Raw genomic sequence first — 19,776 nt, 5'->3', positions numbered from 1 at the left:
GTGCAATTACATTTATCCTATTAAGTCTTTATATTTTGAGTCTACCCCTTTTATGGTAGACCTGAGTTTTTCTGTATTTGTGCACCAGTTTCAGGTGTCTGAGTATGCTCTCTCAACAGCAAAGATATCAATAGCGAGGGGTGTGCAGTAGAGTAATCCCCACCCTATCTCCTTTTCCCTGCTCAGGCAAGGCTACTTGGAGAAGCTACAGAAATGATCTTTATTTATGTGCAGCCATAGCGATTCCTAAGTATTTCTATTAATAAAGACGCCGGCAGTCCGCCGCACACTTACACATGCATATTCCGTCTGACCTACGATGATTCCCAAATCCTGGCCGCGGAAGGTCGGGGGCCCTGTGGCCGGCCCCAGATCCCTCTAATTTGTGAAATGCGAAACCTGTTTTGGGTCCCAGTCTATGAGTGCCCGAATGTGCACCCGCGGTTTGAGAAGCTTCCCCTTTACTCTTTCCTCCTTCCCAAATTAGCCGCCGTACAACACGGCTACATTACGCTTCATTCCTAAACAAATCTCGCACAAATCCGGAGGCACATTTCGTGCAAGGGAACAACATGGGCCGCATGCAACTCAATCTCTTCTCAGTGCCAGAGGCTGTCACGTGCCCTCGCGCGCTCCCGCGGCTCAAAGCACGCCCCTTCAACGCACGCGCACGCGCGTTCTGACGCCTACAGTCCCTAGGCTTAAGCCTTCTGCGCGCTTCCGCCCTCATCCTAGCAGCGCCCGTAGGCCCCGCCCCCTGCCGCGCGCGCCTCCCGGAAGTTGCCGGCCCGGAGCAGAACGCCGGCCTCCTAGCGGTCCCTGGCTGGTTCGCGAGTCTGTGTCGGGGCTAGTGGACCCGGCCGGGAGAGAGCGTTTGGGCCAGGGCTTGAGGAGCACATTCACGCACGCAGCGCGGACTGAGACCTGGTGACAATGGCGGGGCCGCAGCCCCTCGCTCTGCAGCTGGAACAGTTGTTGAACCCACGACCGCGCGAGGTGGATCCTGAGGCCGACCCGGAGGAGGGTGAGGCCTGACTGGGGCAGGCCACGTGCGGTGGTGTGGGCCAGGCCTGGTGGGTCTCCGGGGCGGCGTGTGAGGGCCCGGCCGCCGGGCCTCGCCGCCTGGCCTACTGCCCTTCCCCTTACACAGAGGAAAATTGCCTCCCGCGCGGGTTGCTCCCGTGCTCGGGCGGAGGGCTTCGGCGTCTTCTGACGCGCACTTTAAACTTGGTGCTCGGGCCGAACGGACGGAGGACTCAGGCAAGGAGCTGGTCTTCGGGTTAACTTGGTCGAGGGCTGTTGGAGAGAGCTAAAGAGTCTGGTAGCAAGTTGGAAGTTATCTTACTGGTGTTTGGTTAGAAAGGAGCCAAAGAAAGTGTCGTCTTTTTTTTGTTTTTGTTTTTTCACTTTGGTTGCCCCTAAAGAAGTAACTTGAAGAATGAAGGAAGAAGTAGGATTCTCTGGTGCTGTTTAGCTCTCTTTAGGTCTCAAGAGACTTGCTCACGGGCTGACGACCCGGACTGCTGTTCTGTAAGCTGATGTTCGAGGTCTAGCTGAGAGTAATCCTGCTTTAGACTTAAGTCAGAGAAATGTGGGGAAGGGAGAATGAGGGGTAAATGTGAGTGCTGAACCGTGTCTTAGGAATATCATTTGAAGGAACTGGGGGCTGTTTAGCCAGGATAAGTGAGGAAAACTCTCTGAGGGATGGGACAGAGTGAGGACAGAACGTGATGGCTGATTTAAGATATTGGAGTGACTGTCACACATGGTAAGAGGAATTAGACTAGTTTTATATGATCCAAAGCATAGAAATATATCCTACAAGTAGATGCAGGGAGTCAGCTTTCTGTTCAGGAACAGCAATAAGACTGTTCTACCTTGGGAGGTAACGAGTTTCCTGTTCTTGGAAGTTGGTGGGGATTTTATAGAGGACATTCAAATATGAGTTGAAAGGGTTGAACACAGTTCACATTAAAGTTCCTTCTAACCTGGAGATTCTGATTACTTTTTTCCCTCCTCCAACAGCCACTGCTGCCAGAGTGATTGACAGATTTGATGAAGGGGAAGATGGGGAAGGTAATTTCCTGGCAGTGGGTAGCATTAGAAAACTGGCATCAGCCTCCCTCTTGGACACAGATGAAAGGTATTCTGGCAAGACCACGTCTAGAAAAGCTTGGAAGGCAGACCATTGGGAGCAGACTCTGCCAGGTTCATCTGGTGAGTAGACATTTGTATGGAACTCTTTCTTACCTAATTTAATTTTATTTATTTATTTTTTTGACCAACTTATTTCTCAAAGCTATTATTTATTCTGTACAAGATTCCACTGTACATTAGACATTCTTCTACTCTTGCTTACACAGTAAACAAGTGTACACCTGCCCTTGGGCTCAGGTTCACAGGTCTTCCCTGGAGAAGGGTGTCAGGTCTCTTACCTAATTTTTTAGGATTAAAAAAAATTTTTTTTTTTTTCTGCAAGATTAATCTGTGTGCCCTACCTGTTGTCTTAGAAGAGGCCATCTATTTGGTAGTAGAAGGGGCCATAGAAGTAACTTCATTTCACTTCATAAGGAATCTAAAGCCAAGAGTGGTTAAGTTGCTCTATACTCCTTATATTCACCCTAAAATGGAGTGAAAAAGAAGGCAATGCATAGCGGATATTGGAGAGGGCTATGTGTTGAAAAAGCATTGTATCTGATGAGCATGCTGCACTTGAATTTTGACCTTTTTTCTTCAGTTTTTCAGGTCTTGCATTGAATCACTGTATAATATTAGTTATTTGTGAAACTCGTTTTTTGCCATTGTAAAAATAACATAATCCTTCCCTCTTTCCCTGCAAGAGAGTTAGGAGGATGCAAGCTTATAGTTTTAAAGAATTATAAGTTTCTTAGGCTGGAAAAAGAGGCCAGATACGGTGATTATTGAGAGGATGCGATTTGTTTCCTTTAGAGAGGTCAGCGTGTCATGTTAAGAATCCACAGATAATATAAAAGGAACTATCATTCAGGTCATGATATCTGTGATTCAGTCCTTGATGTAGTTCTGGGAGCTCCTGATAAGCTCATTTCATATTCTTTGCCTAGAGACTGATAAAGGAACCAGTCATGAGACCAATATGATAACATTTATTGCGTTTTTACCATGTGTCAGGCACTGTATTTAGCTCTATAATTTAAGTTCTAAGAGCCTGGGACACAGTACATCCTCAAAAAATGTTATCACCATTGTCATTAATATGTATCATCTCATTTAATCCTCCCAGTAGCCCAAGAGGTTGGTATTATCCCCATTTTACAGATAAGGAAATTGAGGGGCAAATTGGTTAAGTAACTTGCTCAAGGTCATATAGCGAGTAAGTGGAAGAGCCAGGATTCAAATGAAGGCAATCTGACTCCAAGATCTACGCTCTTAACTGCTACTCAGTATGAATGTTTCTTAATCTGAGAACTGGCACGCATTGAAGAATTGAATGGATTGTTTCTGTTAACTGTTTTTGTATTTATATTTTTGACAGTTTTATCTGTGTCTAAAGTTTATACTTCTGCAAAGAAGTACTGAAGACCCATCATGTTTTCGTAAAATCTTTATTTTACTGAAGGAAGTTATTGGCAATTGATCCCTGTATCTAATAATCATGCTTGCAATATATGGAGCTTTTATGGTCTACCGTGGAATAGGTTGAATAAATAGTAAAAACCTCTAGATATCAAGAGATATCCCAAGCGTGAGTAGAACCAGGAGCCTTAACTAGCACTCTGTTACAGGATCAAGTTGAAACTCCTTCTCGTGGAAGATAGGACCCTTCCTGATTTGGTCCCTGAACAACTCTCTATAGGCTCATTACCCACCACTTCCTTGTTCATTCTGCACTCCAGTGGTGTTTCCTGTTTTTCTTCCCCCGTGGCTGTGTGATGAGCTGTTTCCTTATGCTTCATAAATAAGATTATAAATGGCTTCTCCACATGAAGCCATCCCTCACCTTTTCAGGAGAGTTAGGTGGTTCTTTCTCTATATACAGTGTACTAATGACATTGTAATATAATTATTGGTATGCATATCTACCACTCCCACCAGACTATGAACTCCTCCCTGCAGGCATTAAATTCTATTTGTCTTTCCTTAGCCTGGCTCATAATGAGTGCTTAATCAATATTTAGTAAATAGGGTACATGGTTGTGATAGAGATTCATTTTTTCAGATGCAGGTTTGGGAAAACTGGTAATCCCAAACACCAGTTGAAATCTTACTGTTCAAGGTCCAGACCAAATGCTGTCTCTTCCTTATATATAGCCTTGCTTAAATTCACTTGCCCCACAGTTAAAATGTTCTGAGTTATTGAAATTCAAAAACCAACAGGAGGGAGGAATTTTGTTAAAGCACTTTTAATTCTTTCTTGAATTGTAGTTTTTATGAGTCAGTCGTTCCCACTGTAACTTTTCGTTAGGTTAGGACCCATGTTCTATTCATCTTTGCTTCCTCCTTAGCATTTTAGAGACAGTAGATGTGTAATAAATATTTGTTGAATTGAGCTGAATTGAATACAATAATACATGTTTTTCCCCCTGAAAGGTGCCATAGTGCTTTAGTTGAGATGAAAGGTATGGCCTGGTATTTTTCTCTAGGTAACACCCATTTTTCTCTTTCTTCCCTCCCTTCTTGTTCAGAGAAGGAAATATCTGATGAGGAAGGGTCTGGAGATGGAGATTTAGAGGGCCTGGGTCTGGAGGAATCTGACGAGGATGACCTGAGTGCTGCTGAGGAGCAGGAGAGTGGTGATGATGGCGAGAGCAGTCTGGCCTGGAGGAAGAAGAGCAGAAGCCGCCCTGCAAAAACACTGGGCTTCAGTGTCCAGAGCATCAGTGACTTTGAGAAATTTACTGAGGGAATGGATGACCTTGGGAGCAGTGAGGAGGAGGAAGACGAAGAGGAGGAGAGTGGCATGGAAGAAGGGGACAGTGAGGAAGACTTGGAGGGTGAGAGTGAGGAAGACAGAGCTGGCGGAGACAGGAGCAGTGAAGACGATGGTGTAGTGATGACCTTCTCCAGTGTCAAAGTTTCCGAGGAAGTGGAGAAAGGAAGAGCTGTGAAGAACCAGATAGGTTTGTACACATGGTTTTGCTGACTACCTGTTCTTCAGAGTATCTGCATTCGGTCTACTTTCTGTTTGTTTTTGGCTGTTCTGTCTCTCCTGTGTCCTTCCAATTAGTTTGTGACATGCCCCACTTACCCAGAGGCCTAAAGCCCCATTCCTCATGCTTAGCCAGCCATTTCTGCACTGAGCTGCTTAGCTGGTTCTGCTCTAGTACTTCCCGCAACTGTGAGAGATTGAAGAGAAGAGTGTTTTCTCGTCTCCTTGGGTTTTAGCATTCCCGCTCTCATGTAGCAAATACTTGCTTTGAAGATACTGAATTTATTTCCTATAATAGAGTGTTTGTTTCCGTGGCATAAAACTGATAAAAGCTGTGGTGCTTAGAGACTGGTATGGTTTCCTGTGTCTCCACCACTCCCCACCCCTGGAAGATTTTATAATTGAGGGATGGGATTCTTTTTTCTTTCGCAGCACTGTGGGACCAGCTCTTGGAAGGAAGGATCAAACTGCAAAAAGCTCTGTTGACCACCAACCAACTTCCTCAACCAGACGTTTTCCCAGTTTTCAAGGACAAAGGTGGCCCGGAATTTGCCAGCGCCCTAAAAAATAGTAAGAGTACTTACTTATTCCCTGTGGGGATACTTACAACTACTTTTGTCAAATGAAGACAACTTTGACTGAAATGGACTGGGTGCTTGAGCCACGTCTATTCTGCTTTCTTCTCATCTGCCCTCTCTCTCCCTTCACCTTTCCCCTTGGCTTTCTAACTTCTTTAAAGCTCAGGGAACATACTTGAAAGCCTACTGGTATAGACAAAAGGGAAAGAATGAATGACTAAATTCAGTTCATTTAAGTTGGTTGTATCATGTGCTTAAAAGATGCCCTCCTTTGGGAGGTTTTTACTATAGAACAACATGTTAAGATGATCTTATTTATCTTTCTTTGGGTGGCATAGAGGGAGGAACAAGTTTTGGAAGAGAATTGCTAACAATAAGTCAAAGAATTCTAGAAGAGAAAAGGAATTTAGAGATTATTTGATTCCTGGTCCCCTCATTTTATAGATGAGAGAACTGAGGCCCACAGTAACTTGTCCAAAGTTGCAGAGCTTGTTTCCGCATGGCAGAGACAAAACTCCAGCTTTCCTGCCTTATGATCTAAGGAGTCTTCCCTTTGCACTGCTCCCTCCTATGTGCTGCTTGCCTGTGTGCCCAGTGGCACTGAAGGACTGGGGCAGGACGGGATTTAGGATGAGTGCACTGTGGTTGGAATCACTGTTTCTCCCATCCAAGTACTAACCAGGCCCGACTCTGCCTAGCTTCCAAGATCAGACGAGATCAGGTGTGTACAGGGTGGTATGGCCGTAGGCGGAATCACTGTTTCTTATTTGCACACTGAGTGTTTCCATTTGCTCTTTAAAACTGTTTAGTATCATGGAGTTAAGAAATGGGAGGGACCTGACCTGAGGAGAGTATCTAATTTGGCATCTGCTTCTAGGTAGAATCACCTTAAACCATTCATGATAAATTAATAGGATTTCTAGGGTAGGGAATTCATTGGACATTTCTTGTAGGAAAATACCTGTTTTAGGTATTTTAGGAGTATGACTTTAGGTAGTTAGGAATGTGACTTCCTAGAGTCCAATTTTTAGGTTTTGTGTCCTGTCATACTTGAAGTCTGTTTGTTTCCTGTGTGAAATGTCTGGGGAGTCCTTCCAGGAACCTTGAATAATCTGTGAGGGTGAGTCTTTTATACCCCCTCCCCCATCTTTGCCTCCTTCCTACCTTAAATAGATAATAGATTGATGGTTTTCAATTTTTTTTTGAGATTTTTGGAGCACTTCTCTGCTATTTTTAATGCTCTAGTACCCCAATTCCTGATATGCCTTTGGAATGAGACCTAGACTGCTCTAAATTAAATGTCTTAAATGTTTCATGATAAAACCTTTTGTCTTTTGTTATTTGTTATTTGTTATTCTTCTTGCTTGAGCCTTTTCCATTTTTTTATTCATCTTAAAATACAGATTTTTAAGGGTTAGTCAGTGTCCAGTATAATGGATACATTCGTATTCTTGGATACTGTTTAATTTCTTTAGCCATTCTAATGTTGTTTAAATTTTATTTTGTTCTTATCTTTTACATCTTTTTGTACGTAACCAATTGCATCTTTGCCTCATTGGTGAACTTCAGTTACTCTGACAGATGTCTGTTTATCTGATAGACTGCTTTGTGATGGAGGAGGAAGAAGAAAGGAACATGTGATATGTTTGGTATCACATATTCAAAGATGGGAGGATAGTGAATTCTCTAATCACCAGAATTTCTGTGCATAAGAAGGGTAGCTAATTTTTGTTTGTTTCAATTTTCTTTTGGCAACATTACAAAATATGTGGTATATACTTTCTTGTCTTGTCAAATGGAGTTTAAGAAAAATTTCTCGGCCGGGCGCGGTGGCTCACGCCTGTAATCCTAGCACTCTGGGAGGCCGAGGTGGGCGGATCGTTTGAGCTCAGGAGTTCGAGACCAGCCTGAGCAAGAGCGAGACCCCATCTCTACTAAAAATAGAAAGAAATTATATGGACAGCTAAAAAAAATATATATATAGAAAAAATTAGCCGGGCATGGTGGTGCATGCCTGTAGTCCCAGCTACTCGGGAGGCTGAGACAGGAGGATCGCTTGAGCCTAGGAGTTTGAGGTTGCTGTGAGCTAGGCTGACGCCACGGCACTCACTCTAGCCTGGGCAACAGAGTGAGACTCTGTCTCAAAAAAAAAAAAGAAAAGAAAAAGAAAAATTTCTCAGCTATGTTACCCTGGATGACAAATATATACTGTGCTATATAGCTGGTGTGCAACATAGGCTGAATTTGTACCAAGCCTAGAACAAACTATTAATAGAACTTACTGTCTTTAATTAAATCTCTTTTCAGTTTGCTTGGTCTTACAGAGTACTTAAAGTCAGACTGCCTGGGTTTAGATTTCATCTCAATAATGGATTAGCAATGTGACCTTGGGCTGGTTACTTAACTTCACAGTAAAATGGGGATAATATGGTTGTGAGGATTAAAGGACATAATCAATATAAAGCATTAGCACAGTGTCTGGCACACATCATGCCATAAATGTTAGGTACTGGTATCTTTTTCTGCTGAAAGAGGCTTTTGGCAACGTTCAACCATATGAACAATGAATGTTCGTTTCATTGTTATTAGTGTAACTAACCATCATCCCCACTGTCTTCAGTGTTCTGTTTTTTTATTAGTATTCAGATTCCCTGTAGAATTCATATTAACTATTTGTTCAGGAAAGTGGGTAGTGTTACAGTCTACTAATACTTATAATTCAGGTTCACCTTCTTATGACACTCTGGAAAGGTGGCTACAGATTTCCTTATTGTCAAACCCCACCACTGCCTTCCTGAAGCATTTAACCTTTCCCTGAAATACTTTTCTTTGGCTTTGGTGACACTGCATATGTTATTTGGGTTTTCTTGCATTTCTGATCTCTTCCATTCTTGGGCTCTTTTATACTTTCAGTGCAAATTTCATTGCATTTAGAACCCTGTCCTCAGGTTGTATTTTCTCAATATATATTCCCTCCTTGACACTGTCATTTGATCTCATAGCTCTAACTTCTGCCTGTAAAAGAGCAGATTTCCAGCTATATTCTAGCCACAGTAAACTTCTGGGCACCATGCCTTTGTACATTCAGCACCTTAAACTCTACTTTTCAGAAACTAAATCTTCCTTCCTGCCTCTGTACACATAAACTTAGTCCCTGATCACCTTGGTATTATATACTGGTAATTTAAATTCTTGAACCGTGAAGTGATTTCAGAGAAATCTGTTGATATTTCAGTGGCTGCATGAGTGGTAAGTCATGAAATAACCTTAACAAAATTTAAGGGATTTTCTGGGCATAAAACCATTTCTCTGAAGAGGTTTGTTTTTTCTCTCTAACTTTCTTCTGAAATGCTCTATAGTCTTAGGAGGTAGGCCTTTTATGTTGGTGTCAATGATATGTAAGGAAGAAAGCAAGTTACTTAAGGAAATTTCAGCATGAGTTATTTAAAAGTTTTCATCATGGAATATATCAAACCTATGTAAAAGTAGAATATTTCAGTCTGAGTCTTGTTTAAGAACAAAAAAGAAAAAGAAAAAAAAAGAGAGAGAATAGTACAACGAACTCCCATATACCTTGACCAGCTTAAGCAGTGATCAACTCATGGCTGATCTTATTTCTTTTTTCTTTTTGAGATGGGGTCTGGCTCTGTCATGCCCAGGCTAGTGTGCAGTGGCATCATCATAGTTCAGCTGCAACCTCAAACTCCTGAGCTCAAGTGATCCTCCTGCCTCACCCTCCGTAGTGACTGGGACTACAGGTGCATACCACCATGGCAGGCTAATTTTTCTATTTTTAGTAGAGACAGGGTCTTGTCTTGCTCAGGCTGGTCTCGAACTCCTGGCCTCAAGCAATCCTCCTGCCTTGGCTTCCCAAAGTGCTGGTATTACGGGTGTGAACCACCATGCCTGGCTGCCAATCTTATTTCATCTCTATTTATACTAACTCGCTGCCCTTCTGTTTTGAAGCAGATAATAGGCATTCTTTCATTTTATCAGTAAATCTTTCAACAGATATGTCTAAAAGATAAGGATTTTTAAAAAAATCATAATACCATTATCCCACATAAAAACACTAACAATTATTTCTTAATAAGCATAACTGATTTGGATGGTTGGGAGAATTGAGAGAGCATTTCTGTAACAGGACCTCTCATTGTCTTTTTCAGAGTTTGCTCCATAGCTTTAAATGAAGTGATTAAAGGAAAGCTAAACTTCACCCATAATAAGTTGACCTTTTAGTGAAATGCATGTTATTAATGTATTTAATGAGATGCATTACAAACTGCAGTGAGCACCGTGTTTCATTATAGGTCTAAAATGCAATATCATTAAAGACCTTTAATAGAAACAATGGTTGACATTTTGATATTTCCCATAAGCAAAACATCCAAGAGCATAGTATAATGTAATATAAATACAGAGGAAGTATTAAAACTTTTTACTTGCCTAAGAGTATAAAAACAAATTTTACTATTAATAAATTATATTTTGTTTGTTCCCTCTATCTTCCCAGTTCTAGTTTTTGTTTGCCCTCTTATGTTTTTGTGGCCCTTCTCTGAGACCCCCAAATATATTGACCTGAATGGTATAAAATTTTTTCTTTTCTTTTTTTTTTTTTTTTGAGATATATTCCTGCTCTGTTGTCTAGGCTGGAGTGCAGTGGCATCATCATAGCTCACTGCAATCTCAAATTCCTGAGCCATGGTGCCCAGCCTAAATTTTTGTTTATTTTTAAGTAGGCAGTAAATTCACATGGTTCAGAATTCAAAAGATACTAAAGACTATACAGGAAAATCATCCTTCTCACCTCTGTACTCCTGCCACCCAGTCCCCTATCCCATAGGCAACCAATTTTATCAGTGAGATCCCCACCTTTTTAATTACTTAGTTGCCTTAGGTGACAAATCCATAAATGCCTGTTTGAGAGTTCTCTCAATTAACACTTTATGGGTTCATGGCAAAGTTCTCACAGTGATCTGTAGAATCCTAGAATAGTCTTAATTACTTGAGATGGGTTTAAGTATTGCTTGGGACAGAGGCACTTGCAACCTTCTCCAAGTATAGCATTTTGTAGGCTTAAGGACCCTTATTACCGCGTAGACTTCATCTGGCCAAAAAGATGTAAGATTGATCTTTTTGTTTCAGCCGATGGCTGTCATTTTTAAAAATAGCTTTACTGTTCTAATTATAAAGTATGCCATGCTTATTTCAGAAATTCAGAAAATACATAAAAGCATAAAGAAGAAAATAAGGATCAACTGTAATCCTACTGCCTAGAGGGTAGTAACTATAGTTGCCATTTTGATGAATATCCTTCCATACCTTTTTTTTGTGCTTGTGTGCATGCCTCTCTCTCTCTCTCCCTCCCTCCCCCCTTTAAAAAACAAAAACAAAAATGGAATTATACAAATATGTACTATTTTTAAGCTTTTTTTCCTACTTAATACATTATTTCTTGTCTGTATATTTAGATGTACATCAGCATTTTCAGTGGTTACAGAGTATTCTATTTTATATATTTACTACAATTTATTTAACCAGTCTGTATTGATGGATGCTTAGGTTTGTTCTAGTTTTTCACTTTTATAAAGTATGCTGTGATAAACATCCTTGTACATACATATTTGTGCAATTTGTCTAAAAGTAGCACTGTCCAATAGAAAAATAATGCAAGCCACATAGGTAATTTAAAAATTTTTTAGTTATCACATTTAAAAAATAAAAAGAAACAGGTAAAATTAATTTTAGTAATATATTTTATTTAACCTACTATATCAAAAATATTACAATTTTAGCATGTAATCAATATAAAAATGTTAATGAGACATTTTGCATTCTTTTTTTCATGTTAAGTCTTTGAAATCCAGAGTGTATTCTATACTTACAGCTCATCTCAGTTTGGACTAGCCGCATTTCAAGGGCTCAATAGCCACATGTAGCTAGCTAGTGGCTACTGTGTTAGACTACACAGATCTACATTCCCTGGGAATGTCATTGCTGGGACAAAGGACTTGTACTTTTTTTTCTTTTTAAGGCTTTTGAAATATATTGCCAAACTAGCCCTTAGAAGAATTGTAACAATTTAAATTCTCATCTGTAACAGTTGTTTTCCCACACTCCTGCCTCCACAGGGTATTATTGATCTATTTTTCCTAAACTGTAGGTGGGAAATGAAGGCAATCATTTCTTGATAACTTTTTGTTTGTTATTTACATAATACCTGTTGACTTAGCATTGAAATAATATTTGCTATGTTTTGTCTGTTTATTAGAGAATGAGTTCTGTGTAGGCAGACTGTTGGTCCCTATTGAGCTACTACTTTGCCTAACCTAGTTAGGTAGGCATTTATATTATGTAGAGAGTAAAGCTGGATCACAGAGCAGGTGCTTTTCCAGAGTCACCAGATAGGAGAACCAGGAGGAGAGTGTCAGATTCTTATGCAGAGATTCCACCTACCCTGAAAAGATGAGACCTAGATCTGTCACAGAGCCATGGATGCTAAGGGTACCTTAAAAACTGCAGAAACCCATCTAGTTGGAAAATTCATTTTAACTGTTTTGAGGTAGGGTTTCTTAGGGTTGTCCTCAGCACCAGAAACAATTCTTAAGAGTGATTAGTTAGGTAAGGAAGCATCCCTGAGTGGAAGTAGTAGCTGGTAGTTCCATAGTAGGATCACTCTATGCAGTATGTTCATGGTGAAGTTGTGCATATCATTGCACGATGGACCCTCCTTAAGCATACATTTAATTAACTCAGATATAACTGTATGTACCTGGCCAAAACAAAAAAAAGGGAGAAAGAAACCGTTTATATAGTGCCAATAATTCTGCCTGCCATTTTATTCAGTGAGCAAATGCTGTAGAGTAAGCATGAGATGGTGGGCAGAATCTTTTATTGCCTTGGTCATTTTTTGTTCCTGGATACCTCTCCAGTGAGCATTTCAGTAAACGGAGTATGAATCTAGTCTTTAAAGTCACAGCATGCAGTCTTTGGACAGTGTGGTCTCTAAATGTAATCATCTGTGCTTAGTTGATGAGGTGATGTACACTCTCATGTTTGAGAGGAAAAACAGGCTGTGTCAAACTTACTGAACAATAGCACAGTGCTATACTGTATGGGCAATATGAGGGATTTTCAAAGTAGTTTTGTCAAAGCTTGATTTTTGCTTTATGCTCAGGCTTTAGAACCTAACTACTATATAAGATGCTACTCTATATTTATGTCTTAAAACCTATTCTTAAGTTTTATTAAAATCATATGTGAATATGATAAGTAGTACAGAAGCATTCAGGAAGACAAAACTCCCTTGCCTTACTTTCAGTCTCATTTTATTTCTGTTTTCCTTCTGTAATTTTAGATAATTTGTTTATAGCTCTATTTCTTGATTTATTTATTCTCTGTTCTGAAAGATGAGAATGCTGCCAACAGGTGGGGATTGAGGGTTGACTAATTGAGTAACATGGTGGTTATCCTTGACCTTGGAGAGTAGTTTGGTGAAGTGGTGGGCTTACAGGCTTGACTGGAATGGGTTTAAGAGAGAACAGGAAGAAAAGAATTTGAAACGAGTACAGACAGCTCTTTCAAGGGTTGTTGCTTTAAAGGGGAATAGAGAGGTAAGACATTAGTTGGTGAAGGATATAGAGGCAAGAGAGGGGTGTTTTGTTTGTTTTCAAGCATGTTTATATGTTGATAAGAATGATCCAGCAGAGAGAGGGAAATTGATGGTGCAGGAGAGGGAGACTTCAGTCATAGAGCAGGTAAGTGGTGGTGGGCCTAGTGCAGAAGAAGGGTGGCCTTAGATAGCAAGCAGTGTGGATTGCTTAACCATGGTGACAGGTGGGAAGATAATATATAAATAGACACAGATAGGAGTCTGTGAAAATTCTCTTTTGGTTGTGTCCTTTTCATTGAAATAGAAAAATTTCGAAGGTCAAAAGTTTCAAATGAGGAATAGAGAGGAGATAGTAGAAATTTTGAGGAGAAGATATGATGTAGTCATTCTATCTTCTTTCCACTACAGTTTTACATTCTGCCCTGCAACTACAGCCAGAATTCCAGTGCTTTATCCACATGTGGACCCAACAAATGGAGTTGAAACCCAACAAATTGCATTTATAATGTTATTACCATGTAAATAAGGTATAACACCAGGGCAGGGAAGAAACTGGAAAGCTGTGTTTTCTTTCCTGTGTGTTCAGAGTCATGGTTCCTGGACCACTCAAAGGAGAGTATTCCTAGTTTAGTTCAAGTTTCTAGTTCAGGTAGGTCTTTTATTATCCTGCATCAGTTACTTGATATCATAAGGGGTCCTCATAAGAGGAAGGAAGGAACTAAACTTTTAGTTTGTTACTCGCATTTAGACAATTTATTGTATTTTTTTCTTAGTTTTCTTTTTTTTCCCCTTGTAGCTTGGTTTTATCATATTGGTCTTTTTATCCTCCAAACTTTAAATCATGCAATCTCCTCTATTACCTTTTTCCAGTTAGAATTTTCCGGTTCTCTGGGAGTAATGCACAGTTGTATGCTTGGAACTTCCTGTCATTGCTCTTCTGGGATGGAGCTACTGCTTTCTGACTTTTGGGCTCTCTTGTCGTCTGTTATCTCAGTTTAGTTTGTCAGTTTGCTGCCAAAGATGCATAGAAAGTAAATGATTGGAGTTCTTGTAGGTTTAAAAATACTCTGCCCATATTCTTCATTGATATATTCTTCTTTGATTGGGTATATATTTCTAGGTTGAAAATTACTTTCCTTCAGAATTTTAAAGTATTGCCTATTATTAGTTTCCTATTGCTGCTGTAACAAATTATCACAAGCTTGGTGACTTAGCACAAATTTATTATCTTACAGTTTTGGAGGTTAGAAGTCTTAAAATCAAAGTGTCAGCTGGGTTGTGCTCCTTCTGCAGGCTCTATGGGAGGAGAATCTGTTTCCTTTCCTTTTCCGGCTTTTATAGTCTGTGACATTGTTTGGCTCAGGGCCTTCATCCATCTTCAAAACCAGCAATCCCATCCCTCCAATCTTTCCTTTTTTTATTTTTCAGTTTTAAGCATTATCTGTTGACTCCCTATACTTATACATACTTTCTAGTTATGTTGTTAATTTGTCCCTTCATAATTATATTGTAATTTGGTTAGATCAGTGTTCAGTGTTTACAGTATGTCTGTGTAAACACTTCACAGCTGAGACATGTAATACATGTTATGATTATTTTTCCTTTCCCTGGCATCATTTTGTTTTCTAGAGTTAATAATTGTTACATTTTTGTTTCTTTATTTTTCTGTGTAGTAATTCAAGCCCAAACTTTCCTCCAGTTATCTAAATCTCTCCTCCAGATTTCAGTTGCATCAATTTATCGTGCCAGTTTATCTTCCTGAAGAAGTCTTTCCCAGAGCCTTTTGACCTGCTCTAATCTAGACTATTCACCTTCTCAGATGTCCAGCTGTCATGCTGGGCTCTCCCTTTACCATCATCCTGGGAATTACCTTAGTTTCTTGCTTCTGTGGCTCTCCTATTCCAGGATTTTTCTCGGCTACTTCCATGTTTTGGTGAAGCACATCCTCTGATAGCTTGCTGAGAAAGGGTGCATGGGAGATAAGATTTTTTAGACTTTGTCTGAGAATATCTTTATTCTGTCATCACAATTGATTGTGTATAGAATTCTATAGAATGTTCCATCGCTTTTTCAGATTCCAAAGGTGCTGTTGATAAATCAGAAGCCATCTGGTTCCAGATCTTATTGTTTCTTGCTCTCTTTTTGGAAACTGAGGACTTTTCTTTGTCCACAGAATTCTGAAATTTCATAATGATGGACCTTGGTGTTGATCTGTTTTCATCCATTAAATAGAGTATTTGGAAGGCCTTTTTAATCTAGAAACTCATATCTTTCAGTCCTGGAAAATTTTCTTGAAATTATTTTGTTTTTTATTTTCTTCCCTCTGTTTTCTCTTCTCTCTTTCTGGAAAGCCTGTCATTTGGTATTAGACTGTTTCTGTGATTCTCTTCTTTTTTCTCTTCCATTTTTCACCTTTCTTTCTTTCTCTTTCTCTCCATTTTACTCTAGAAGACATTTCCTCAGCTTCATTTTCAATCCCTTATATTGATTTTTTTTTATTTCTATCATTTTGATTTTATTTCTCAGGATATACATAAAATGTACTTTCTTAAGTATTGCTCCTGAATAGACTGTTTCCTCCTCCAATCTGCTTTTCTTTTTCTTTTGCTTTAACTCCTGTATAACATGTTAGATGTTTTCCTCAGATATCTGATGATCCTTTGCTCTGTTGATTTTTAAGAGTAGGACATCCAAATGTTGATTGGAAACTTTGTATGTTGGACAGGGCTTTTTGTCTATGGTTTACATTGTGAAAAGATCTATCTGGGCCATTTTTGGGGAGCCCCCAATGTATCTTTAGATCTTTGCTCTTTACGGTATCAAAGTCACTAAAGGACTTGGCGGTCTCTTGCCTGGCAGCCAACATTCTAGGAGGTGAGTAGACTCAGGATCTCAACATTCAATCTGTAAATTTCAACTTAGTCCCCTTGTTTTTATGATAATATTATACCTTTGCCCTCCACTATGTTTGGTATCTCCCTGTCCAGAGACCCTCTATTTATCTCTCTTCAAGGATAAACCTATAAACTTCTGCCTAAGTGAGGAGAAGGGATGACATTAACGCTTTAATTGTTTTTAGTTCTGCCTTCATCTCTTTTAGAGGTGCTGGGCACTGCCGATTTCTGAATCTTCTGGGGTTCTGTTTTTGGACTATAAGTGGGATTGCTTCTCATTCTTCTTCATTGCTAACATCAGAGTCATCTTGCTCAGGTTTGCTAAGTCAGTTATTATTTGTCCATATGCTTTTTTTCTTTTTAAACCTTGTTATTGAGGTATAATTGACACAAAATAAACTGTCCGTATGTCCAGTGTACAATTTGACATCTGTATACACCCATGAAACCATCACTCCAGTCAAGATAATGAACATATTCCTCATCTGCAGAAGTTTGCTCAGCCTCTTTGTAATCTTTCCTCCCTGCCCCTCTCTGTCCATCCTTCAGCAATCGCTAATCTGCTGTCACTATACCTTAGTTTGCATTTTCTAGAATTTTATATAAATGAAGTGTATTTCTTTTTTTGTCTGGCTGTTATTCCGCATAATTATTTTGAGATTCATCCATGTTTTTTCTGTACATTGTACATTTCATAGTGCATTGCCTTTTATTGTGGAGTAGTATTTAATTGTATGGCTATACCACAATTTGTTTTTTTTTCTTTTTTTTTTTTTGAGACAGAGTCTCACTCTGTTGCCCGGGCTAGAGTGAGTGCCGTGGCGTCAGTCTAGCTCACAGCAACCTCAAACTCCTGGGCTTAAGCGATCCTACTGCCTCAGCCTCCCAAGTAGCTGGGACTACAGGCATGCGCCACCATGCCCGGCTAATTTTTTGTATATGTATATTTTAGTTGTCCATATAATTTCTTTCTATTTTTAATAGAGACGGGGTCTCACTCTTGCTCAGGCTGGTCTTGAACTCCTGACCTCGAGCGATCCACCCGCCTCGGCCTCCCAGAGTGCTAGGATTACAGGCGTGAGCCACCGCGCCCGGCCTTGTTTTTTTTTCTGATTTTTGGCTATTACGAATAAAGTTGCCACAAACATTTGTGTGTGTGTGTATATATATTATATATGCATATATAATACATATTTTTTTGGTATATATGTTTTATATGGAAATAATACTTCTCATGTGTAACTAAGCATGGAATGGTGGCTAGGTCACATGGTAAGTATATGTTTAACTTTTAAAGAAACTGCCAAGCTGTTTTCCAAAGTGATTATGCCATTTTATATCTGAACCAGCAGTGTATAAGATTTCTAGTAGCTCCACATTCTCATTAACATTGATGAGGTCACTTCTTTAAATTTTTAGACATCCTAATAATTATGTAATCCATTGACTTTTTTGGTTACGAAACTGAGTTGCTGTCATCTCTCTCATTTTTGTATTTCCTTTGTGGGTTTATTCCTTTTAAAGGTTACTAAAAAAAGTTGTTACTCTAATCAGTGGACTAGAATAGAGAGTTCAGAAATGCATTCACACAAATGATGGTCAGTTCACTTTTTACAAAGGTGCAAAGTCAAGTCAATGGAGACAGGATGGTTTTCTCAACAAATGGTGCTGTAACAATTGTGCGTTCATTTGCAAAAAAATGAACTTTAACCTATATCTCACACTTTATATAAAAATTAACACAAAATAGTCAATTTACATTCATTTCAGTGTAAATCATAAAACTATAAAGTGTTTTGAAGAACACATGGGAGAAAAGTCCTCATGACCTTGGGTTAACCACAGAGTTCTCATATACAATATGAAAAGCACAATCCGGCCACGCATGGTGGCTCACTGTGGCACTTTGGAAGTAATCCTAGCACTTTGGAAGGCCAAGGTGAAGTATCGCTTCAGCCCAGGAATTTGAGGTTAGAGTGAGCTATGATGACACCACTGCACCCCGGCCTGGGAGATGGAGTTGAGATCCTGTCTGGAAAAAATGGAAAGATAAAAACATGATCCATAAAATAACAGATTAATAATTGGGCTAAATCAGAATTAAAATCTTTTGCTCTGTGAAAGACATGTTAACAAAATGAAAAGACAAGCTACAGACCAAGAGGAAATGTTTGCAAATCACATTTTGGACAAAGGACTAGTATACAGAATATGGATAAAGAACTCTCCACACTCGACAATTAAAAAAAATGGTTGGGAGGCTGAGGTAGGAGGATTGCTTGAGATCAGGAATTTGAGACCAGCCTGAGTAAGAGCAAGACTGGGCTCTACTAAAGATAGAAAAATAAGCTGGGCATGGCAGTATGCACCTGCAGTCTCAGCTGTTTGGGAGGCTGAGGCAGGAGGATCACTTTAGCCCAGGAGTTTGAGGTTGCAGTGAGCTATGTAACGCCACTGCACTCTAGCCTGTGCAACAGAGGGAGACCTTGTCTCCAAAAGAAAAAAAAAAAGGCGAAAGATCTGAATAGACACTTTACCAAAGAAGGTATATGATGGCAAATAAGCACTTGAAAAGATGTTTTAAATAATCATTAGTGTTTAGGGAGATGTAAACCACAATGAGATAACTCCACAGACTTATTAGATGGCTAAAAACAAGCACACACCTGACAATATCAAGTGCTGACAAGAATGCAGAGCAACTGGAACTTTCCTATATTGCTAGTGGGAATGCAAAATAGTACATCTACTTTGGAAAAACAGTTTAGCAGTTTTTTATAAAGCTAAACATATTTACCATGTGTTCCTGATCTAGCAGTTCCCCTCTCAGATATTTACCCTAGAGAAATGAAAACATATGTTCACACAAAGACTTGTACATAAATGTTCATAGCCACATTATTCATAATCACCAAAAACTGGAAACGGCCCAAATGTCCTTCACTGGGCAAATGGATAAACAAATTGTGGCACATTACTCAGCAAGAACAGGAATAAACTATAGATACATGCAAATACATGGATGACTGTCAAAGGTATTATACTAAGTGAAAGGCATATCCTCAAAAGGTTATACACTTTAAAATTCCATTTATATGACATTCTGGAAAAGGTAAAAACTATTGGGGCAGAGAATAGACCAGTGTCTGCTACGAGTTAGGGCTGGGGGAAGGGTTTGGCTACAGAGAGGCAGCCCACCTTTCCTCTTTGTTTTCTGAGTTTCCATTTTCCTCTCCAGTAGCCTCCTTTCCTTGGAGTATTTCCCACCTGTTTTCCACAGTGGCTCACTGTTGAACCCTCAGCTTGGCTTGATTGTGTACATTTTGCTTGGATTGAAGGAGTGGGTAGAAATAGTTGTGTGCTTATTCCCAGGTAAGTCTGGGAATATTTCTTATGGTAATGGATACATGATACAGTACTTCTAGGCATAGAGGAATGGGCTGCATCAACCTATAGTGTCATTTTTGCTTGAAATATATATCTTTGGTACTAAAACCTTACCCAGAAGAGAATAATAGATTACACAGAGCTTCTAGATTTTGATGTGGGTTAGAACTGAAAAAT

The 19,776-nt window shown here is 39.6% G+C and overlaps 1 protein-coding gene across 2 annotated transcripts in view; it reads left to right on the top strand.

The window, feature by feature from the left end:
- The first annotated feature begins 807 nt into the window (after positions 1-807).
- AATF (apoptosis antagonizing transcription factor) overlaps positions 808-19,776 on the top strand; it is a 97,595-nt gene continuing 78,626 nt past the window's right edge. For both annotated transcript variants that reach the window (XM_069481060.1, XM_069481059.1), the window contains exons 1-4: positions 808-1,024; positions 2,026-2,217; positions 4,665-5,099; positions 5,561-5,698. In XM_069481060.1, coding sequence (XP_069337161.1) covers positions 934-1,024; positions 2,026-2,217; positions 4,665-5,099; positions 5,561-5,698 — 856 coding nt within the window. In that variant the 5' untranslated portion in view covers positions 808-933. The remainder of the gene's footprint in view (positions 1,025-2,025; positions 2,218-4,664; positions 5,100-5,560; positions 5,699-19,776) is intronic.

The sequence above is a fragment of the Eulemur rufifrons genome, chromosome 9 (genome assembly GCF_041146395.1).
Source record: "Eulemur rufifrons isolate Redbay chromosome 9, OSU_ERuf_1, whole genome shotgun sequence".
NCBI lineage: Eukaryota > Metazoa > Chordata > Mammalia > Primates > Lemuridae > Eulemur > Eulemur rufifrons.
Note: the sequence above shows the minus strand (reverse complement) of the source record. Positions and strands in the feature narration are given on the sequence as shown.